At 44.6% G+C, this 8899-nt stretch overlaps 1 protein-coding gene across 1 annotated transcript; it reads right to left on the minus strand.

The window, feature by feature from the left end:
- Positions 1–2760: 2760 nt before the first annotated feature.
- On the minus strand, positions 2761–6413 carry LOC122151480 (keratinocyte differentiation associated protein). Its single transcript, XM_042782824.1, has 5 exons — positions 6327–6413; positions 4763–4801; positions 4416–4460; positions 3264–3311; positions 2761–2799 (listed from the first exon to the last, which is right to left on the minus strand). The coding sequence occupies exons 1-5, from the start codon at positions 6411–6413 to the stop codon at positions 2761–2763; spliced, it is 258 nt and encodes an 85-aa protein (XP_042638758.1).
- Between the last annotated feature and the right edge of the window lie 2486 nt (positions 6414–8899).

Raw genomic sequence — 8899 nt, forward strand, 5'->3', positions numbered from 1 at the left:
CAGGGATTGTGGGGCTGGCGCGGGATCGGGCAGTGTTTCGTTCTGCTGTGCATGGGGTCACTATGAGTCGGAAATGACTCGATGGCACTTAACAACAACAACAACAACAACATGTTGTGCCAGTTGACCTTGATGTCCCCGGTGACCATGGTCCCCAGCTCTCAGGCCCAGTTTCTCATTTCATCAAGGTGCTTGTGCCTAAGGAGTTATCCTATCTTTGCCAAGGCTATAAATCTTTGTGGAAGCAGACTGCACCATCTTTCTCCTAGGAAGTGGCTGAAGGGTTTGAATCACTGACTTTTTGATTAGCAGCCAAATGTTTTAACCACTGCACCACCAGAGCTCCTGAATTACCCAGAGGAGTTGTTAAAACACAGATTTCTGGGCTCCACTTCCAGTTTCAGATTTAGTAGGAGCTCTGGTGGCGTAGTCCTTAAGGCATTTGACTGCTAACCAGAAGGCTGGTGGTTCAAATCCACCACCCACTCCTCAGAAGGAAAATTGGGCAATCTACCTCTGTAATGATACCACCTCAGAAACCCAAGGAGGGGTCGCTATGAGTCGGTAGTGAGTTTGGTTTTTGTTTTTTCATTTGGGATGGGGCCCAAAGGAACTCTGGTGGTGCTATGGTTAAAGCATTCATCTGCTAACCAGAAGGTCAGCTGTTCAAACCCACCAGCTGCTTCATGGGAGAAAGATAGGTAGTCTGCTTCCATAAAGATTTACAGCCTTAGTGTGAAACAAAACTCAAAATCATTTGGAAAAAAAAAGGGGGGACCATGTTTGCTGGTCTGATAGAGCCTGATGAAACCACTGAGACTATGGCCCCTAGCTGCCCTTCAGGTCTGGAATTGAACCCACTCCTGTGGCTTCCAGCCAAACAAAAGGCAGATATATGAGCCAAACATTTACACTAGGTAGATACACTCCTTGGAGAGAACAATTATGGGTGAATAGAAAGGTTGTGTATGCACACGGAGACAACTGGGGGGGGGGACAGGAGTGCATGGAGGGAAGGATACAGGGAAGAGGTAACTGTGGGGAGGAATAGAGAGGGTAGCTGTTGCACTGTGGTAAACTGTAGTCAATGTCATAAGACAAAGTGTAGGTGAACTGCTGTATGGAAAGTGAATTTTCTCTGTAAACTTTCACCCAAATCACAATTAAAAAAAAAAAAAGATTTATGGCCTTGGAAACCCTATAGGGCATCTGTCCTATAGGGTCACTATGAGTCAGAATCAACTTGATGGCAATGGGTACGGTGGGGCCCAATAATTTGCATTTCTTACCAATTCCCAGGTAATACTGATGTCGCTGATTCTAAGACTACATTTTGAGAACGACTGCTTTATCTCAAAGATAGTCTTAACTTTTATATGATGACACTTGACCTCCTGCAAAACCTTGTCACTCAATAGATTTATCTTAAGAACTTCCATTTCCTTCCTCTACTTTGTTGCTTATCAACCAATTTTGAGTACTCAATCACTGTTAAATATTTTAATAGTTATGGAATTTAGGAGCTCTGGTGGTACAGTGGTTAAAGCATTCATGTGCTAAACAAAAGGTTAGTGCTTTGAACCCACCAGCTGCTCCATAGGAGAAAGATGAGGTCGTCTGCTTCCATAAAGATTTACAAGCTAGGAAACCCTATGGGGCAATTCTACTCTGTCCTGTAGTGTTGCTATGCAATGGAATCTACTCAATGGTCATGGATTTGGTTTGGTTTGGAGGCCATGTCCTGTGTAAAGAGAACAGGTACTACTTGAGTTTAAGCCAATCTCAGGTCCATTATTCTCCAGTTTTTCAAGAGAAACCAGAAATAATCCCAACTAATTTAGCATTTTTAGTACACTGAGTAGACTATACAGATATATCTGTAAAAACTGAATCCAGTCCATGTTTCAAGACCTTTGCAGTAAATACATGGATGGATGCGTGATGGATGGATGGATGAATGAGTAAATAATGAATCTGGGTCATTGCAGCAGCTCTTTGGTGAGAAGTGGGGGAGAGTGGTGGGAACAGACAATTGTAGAGTGCCTACTGTATGCCCAGCCCTGTGCAAAAAGGTTTTATATACCATACAGTTGACCTTCATAACATCACCACATTCTTTTTTATTTCCATACTCATTTCACAAATAGGGGATTATAAAAGCCCCAGGTCACACTACTTTTTATTTATAACGTATCAAATTCTCCATCCTCCCCCCCATATGTGTGTGTGTGTGTGTGTGTGTGTATGTCAGATGGGCTCACATGATTTAAATAGGATCTTAAACTTAGGATTCCATATATCTCTATTATACCATATTGCCACCACAAATGGAATGAGATCTTCAAAAGGTGGGTAGAGGGAAGGTGTAAGTAGGTCAGGGAAAAGCTTGATCTCTTGGACATCTAACCAAGCAACTCATCTCTTCATATTCCTCAAGGATGACAGTATTAAAGAGCTAAAAAAAACAAGGATTCTCTTGCCATCTTGTGTGTCCTTCCCATTTCCTTCTGAATTCTCCTCTCAGAATTCAAGATTTCTGATTACCAGCCTTGAACTCCTCCTTGGAGTCCACTCTATCTTAATTCCTTTCTAGAGCTCAGTAGGATAAAGGCAGAGACACAGATACAGTAGCTGTTTGGATGGAAAACACTTTATTGGATTCACTGAGCCAGGAATAAGTCATTCTAGGATGGTGATCAGATCCTGTGCTAGCTCGCTCTTCCATCATGGGTCAGTAGTGCTGGGTCTTGAAGGGAACAGTCACTGAGCATCAGGAATTGCACTCCTCAGTCCTTTCAACTGGAAGGAGAGAAGTTATGGTCTGACTGCAGATCCCTGGGTGTGAGATCGGGAGTCCTCCGTAAGGAAGCCCAGGACAAAGTGAAGGTACTGGTGGAAAGGGATGTCTGCCCAGTCTAAGTTCCCATTTTCCTCTAGATTATTTTTTTGTTTGTTATGTACCGTCGAGTCAGCCCTGACTCCTAGCGACCCCTCCTTGGGTTTCCGAGGCAGTTATCACTACGGAAGTAGGATTGCCCAACCTTCCTTCCGAGGAGTGGCTGATGGGTTTGAACCACCAGCCTCCTGGTGAGCAGTCAAGTGCCTTAGCCACTATGCTACCAGAGCTCCCTAGATTATAGTAACTGATGTTTCCCTTAGCTTTGGTGAAAAGAAATTTTCTCCTCCTCTCAACACTCCTCACTCCACCCCCCATATCTTCTGCTCTTCCCTTATCTCTGTCTCCTAATGTCCATACCACTTACCTTAGGAAAGGCATCCCAGTTGAGAAAGGGAAGTTTCCTTTTCAAAGACTGAAAAAGAGAGTGAGAGTAAGCATAATGTGGTAGGTCAGTGAGCATTGATCAGTAAATATTCACTGAATGAGCTCCTCATAGTGGTTATTGTGATGGTGTTTTATTATTAATAGTAAAAACCCACCCATTGCCATCAAGTCAGTTCTGACTCACAGCAACCCTGTAAGAGTAGAACTGCCCCATAGGGTTTCCAAGACTACAATCTTTAGAGAAGCAGATTTCCACATCTTTCTCCCATGGAGTGGCTGTTGGGGGTCACTTCCAACCTTTTTGTTTAGCAGCTGAGCACTTGACACTGTGCCACCAGGGCTCCTTATTACTGCAGTAAGAGCTCAGAATGCTTGAGGCCTTTCTTTGGCTGCCTTGTACTAACTGCTTTACAGGTATGATTTCATGGGTCTTCACAGCACTTACTGATGTGGGTACTATTGTCACTCAACATCACACATGAGGAAATGGAGGCTCAGAGAATGAAGACACTTACATGAGGTCATGAGATGCAAGCTCCCATGGAATGTAAGCTCTACTTCCAGCTCTGTCATTGACTTAGCCTTCAAAGTTTACGTGGGCCACCTAACCTGGGACCTAGTTTCTTCTAGAGAATGAGGGGATTCAAATAAATTCTTGTCTCATAAAGTTCTTCCTCTTCTGGAATTACCTTTATGGCCTTACTCCCCACTGTCATGCTAGAAATCTAGAATGTAACCATGACAGTCTCCATGGAAACAATTTTTGTTAGCAACATCAAGCAGGATCCAGCAGGGCAGTTACTCCCTCCTGCTGAGATTGTTAATTGCTGTAGAGTCCGTTCCAAGCCATGGCATCCCTATATATGCTGAGTAGAATTGCCCATTGGATTTTCAAGGCTGTGACCTTTCAGAAACAGATTGTCAGCCCTGTCTCTCAAGTCACTTCTGGGTGTGTTCAAACCGTCAACCTTTTGGCTAGTTGTCAAGTACTTAACCATTTGCTCAGCCCAGTGACTCCTTCTCCCTCCTAGATCTCAGAAGAGAACCAAAAGGGCTAGAATTAGGATATATTGCTAATACCCTAGAAAGACTGAAAATGATCAAGGAGAATGAGGGGTTCACAAGCACTTACCTCAAAGAGGGCATGCCAGTTCAGGAATTCATCATTCTTAAAAGCCTGTGGAGGGAAAGACCAAGAGTGGGTCAGTTCCAGGGGAGTACAGAGCTTAAACTCTAGCCCTTTGGAGAAGATGAATGCTCCATGGCAGCTTTGCAAGCTCTCTACCAAAGTGCTAAGCTACCTCCTCTGTATTGCAGGGCAGCACTGGAGAATTCTACTTACAGATTTCAACTTCTCCAGGTTCAGGAACTGAGTGTTAAAGGCCTAGGCAAAGAAGCAGGGTGTTAAGAAAGTTGCTAAGAAGCACAGAGAGATAGGGACAAACTCATAACTGGAATGTAGGGAAAGAGCTAGCTTACCTCAGGTCCTGCTGCATAGTTACCGATGGTGGTTTCTTCCTGAAAAGTGAAGGGAAGAAAGGAGTACAGTGATCACATGATGGCAAGTCCCTCTCCCGAATTCCTCTCTACCAGCTTCTGTCTTTATCCACTTTGGGGCCAGGCCCCAAGACTGTAAGCCATTCTCCACCAGGGGGGCCTCAGTGTGCCCACTCTGTTCCAGTAAATGGTGGCAGCTGTGCAAAGTGAGATGGAAGGACTGAAGAATGCATACATGAGGTTGTTGTTGTTGTGTGCCATCAAGTTGGACCCAACTCTAAGCGACCCCTCCTTGGGTTTCCAAGGCAGTATCACTACGGAAGTAAATTGCCCAACTTTCCTTCCACAGAGTGACTGGTAGGTTTGAACCGCCAGCCATCTGGTTAGCTGTCAAGTGCCTCAGGCACTACGCTACCAGAGCAAGTTAAAACTCAGGCCTGTGTCTATTATAGGTAGCATTGGGAAGGGTGGAGAAAAGAGAACTCCTCCCAAAAAAACCAGCTAGTGTTGTTCTACATTTGACTTAATTTCAGAACAACTGACTTGAAGTCTTCCTGAGACACTCCCACTTGGCCCATATAGCTGGGCAGGGAAGATTAACATGTTGGTGGGACCTGCCTTCCTTTGAAGTTGGTTTGCTTTGTGACTTTATTGCCACCAAAGTTGGAGTCACCATTTCTCTTTTCTATTCAGTAATTCCTCCAGACCTCAGTACATCTCCTCTTGTCACTCTCCCAAGCCTTGTTATCAGCATTGTTACTCCTTCTACAACTGAGGTCACAAATGGGTGACCCATGAGCTAGAGCTATATGTTGATAACATGTGGTGGTTTGCTTGTTTTTCAATTTGAATTAAACATTTTTCATGAAGAGGAGTTCATAAATAAATCCAGATTTTCAATTACTCTTGAAAATTTTAAAGCTCTGGCCACTCTGGGTACATTTTCCCACTAGGCAGTAATCATACAGAGTAGCAAGTGCCCCCTTTTAGATTGGGCAAGTGCACTCAACTTCCCCTGAGGCCCAGCAGACCTGATCGTTAACACCACTTGCTTAATCCTATGCAGCTGAATTTGGGACCCTCTATCTTAGACTTTTAAATTCAGAATTGGCAGTCTTCTCCCACTTTAGGATGAGAAGAAGAGAAGGGCATCAGGGTTCCTCCTTGTCTGGGGGCTGAATCATAAGAACTCCTGCTATGGTGTAGGTTCCAGAGATAGTAGAACCTTTCCACTCACCAGGAAACCATGCACAGCGTACAAAGGAAGCAAACATTAGGCTGAACTCACATGAACAATCTTCCCTCATCTCCTCCCGAGATCCACTATTTAGCCACCACCCCACACTTCACTCTCTCTTCCCTAACTGTTTTCCCAGGAATGCTTTGTTCCTTTCCTCAGAGCCCCAGGTTCTCATTCATCCCCTGATAGTATCCAAAAATAACAGCCACTTATCTAGTAACAGATAAATGATAAAGAAATCAGGTGGGGGAGAGGAGTAGAGTAGGTAAAAGGTGTAAGAAAAGAGAGCCCAGGTGATACGCTCACCTCAGAACTACCCAGGGCAGCCCCCTGGGCAGAGTGGAGCACCAGAAGAGAGAGGAGAGCCACAGCAGGGAGAACTGGGATCTTCATGATGTCAAGTTTGGGGTGTTCTGAGGCAGGGCCTCACTGCTTGCCCTTTATATCCCCAGGGAGACGGATGGATCAGAAATAGGGTCCCCACCCCACTGACTCACCCCCAGATCCTGTTACCCACCCCCAGGGCTCTGGGATGGGAAGGAGTGGACTGCTTCCCACTTACCTTGGATTTCTCAATTCACATTCTGCCCCAGGCACTAAGAAGATGAGACTGATGGAGCTCCCTACGCAACTAGGATTGGGAGAGGGACAAGTTGGACCTGTCCCTCCAAGGAACTAGCAGTGACACCCAAGTAGCTGCTCCTTTTGTCTTTGTCTCTTTTTCTTACATCCATCCTTCCCCTCTTACAATTCAGACTTACTTTCCACGCTGCCAAATTCCGTTTAAACTCCTTAGACTAACATGGAGGCCTCCCATGCTTTCGCCTCAACCTGCCTGTCCAACTTTTTTCTTCTTTTGTCTTCCTGCACATACCTCACATTCTGACCAAACTGGACTCTTTCTTCCCTCCTCTAAGTATCTGTCTGTGCTCTTCCTTATTCCTAAAATGTCCTTCTCTCATCTCCAGTTTTCAGAACCCAATATTCATCTTGGATGAACTGTCCTTATTTCCCTCATAGTTCCTCATCCCCCCTCCCTACCTTCCCCACCTTCCACACACACATACATACTCTTTCCTAGAGTTATATCAATTCATTTGCATCTCTCTGAGCTCTGGTGGTATACACAATGCAAACGCACTGGCATCAGTCAGATCCGACTCATAACGACCCCTCCTTGGGTTTCTGAGGCGGTATCTCTACAGATGTAGATTGCCCAACCTTCTTTCCGAGTAGTGGCTGGTGGGTTTGAACTGCCAGCCTTCTGGTTAGCAGTCAAGTGCCTTAGGCACTATGCCAGTGGACTGCTAACCAGAAGGATAGTGCTTCAAACCCACCAGCTGCTCCATGGGAGGAATATGAAGCAATCTACCGCAATAAGATTTACAGCCTTGGAAATGCAATGGGAGTCACTGTTGAGTTGGAATCGACTCCATGGCAATAGGTGTGGTTTGTTTTTTGGCATTGTGCCTAGAGTAACTTGTCTTTTTCTTTTATTCCCCTCTTAGAATATTAAATTCCTTGAGGTCAAGAACTATTTCTTAATAACTGTTATATCCTCCTTGCATCATGCCTTTTACACAGAGTACAGGAGAAGTCAACAGTTATTAATTTAATATATTAGAATTAGGATTCAAGCATCCTTCCACCAAGTTGTACACTTTCCTTCCACGAGTCTGTACCCCTCTCATTATCTAGGTGCCTGTCTTTTACTCTTAGGTCACTGAAGAGATGACTGTCTTGAGCTAAAAGGGCAAGGAATAGGGAAACATATAAAAATGCAAAATCAAGTTTTAGAAATACCCAGTCAGAGGTCATATCTAGGCATCCTGAACTTCAAGTGCCTACTCCATTTCATTGAATTTAACTCCCCCTTTCCTGCCAGCTTGGAAAGTGGATCATCAGAAGGTGACAAAACATCTTAATCAAGCAACTGTCTCCACAGTGAGGTTCAGGTGGCCCAACCGGTTCTGGGTGTAATATAATAGGGAGGTGTTGGAACATAGACCAGGGCTGCCAGGGCAGAACAAGACTTTATCTAACAATAGGCCTCTTCACTGTAACCTGTTGCAATGCATATTGGTGGCAGGCCTAGGGTGGGAGGGCTAGATATTGTTCATGAACTCTAGAAGCTGGCACTTCAGTTCAATCCTCACTCTGTCCCCACCCCCAGACCCAGAACCTCCTAAGCGTCAGGAAGCCCCTGTGTTTTTATAGTGGTGTCTCCCCCTTTACACAGCTACCTGAGGAGACAGTGCCTGAAGAACATTCACTAAACACAAGTGACCATGTGGCAGTGGATGTCATGTGCAGTTCCTGTGATTGGAGGGGACAAGTGAGGGGATGACTGAGGTGGGTGGAATGCAACCCAGAAGGTTTTCTGTAAGACAAGTATTTATGTATAATCAATTCTTATTAATTAATTAACAGTGACTGAAGGAGTACATTAACGACCATTCTGTCAGCATGGGGTCAACACCAGGAGTGGAGGTAATGAAGAATCAGAAAGAACTGATACTGTATTAATAACTACAATTAGACACGCTAATGGAAGAACACTTTGGAATGGATAATCCAAAGCAGCCGATGATCCAAATACTATCATCTGTTTAGCTTTAGAGTCTGATTGTTCTTTTGCAACCAGTGATCTTCCTATGTTTTCCTCCCCACCTATGCTGCTAACAATAATGATATTTATCAAGGGTTTCCTATGGGGCAAGCCTTGTGCTAAGTGCTCTACATGCCTGATCTCATGATATGTCATGGTAATTCTCGGAGGTAGGTGTTATGTTATTGGGAGGTGCTATCAAGACAATTCTAACTCATGCTGACCCTGAGTACAATGGGATGAGACACTGCCCTGTCCTGTGTCATCCTCG

The sequence above is a fragment of the Orycteropus afer genome, unplaced genomic scaffold, assembly GCF_000298275.1.
Source record: "Orycteropus afer afer isolate SDZICR_OR568_19922 unplaced genomic scaffold, OryAfe1.0 scaffold00476, whole genome shotgun sequence".
Classification (NCBI taxonomy): domain Eukaryota; kingdom Metazoa; phylum Chordata; class Mammalia; order Tubulidentata; family Orycteropodidae; genus Orycteropus; species Orycteropus afer.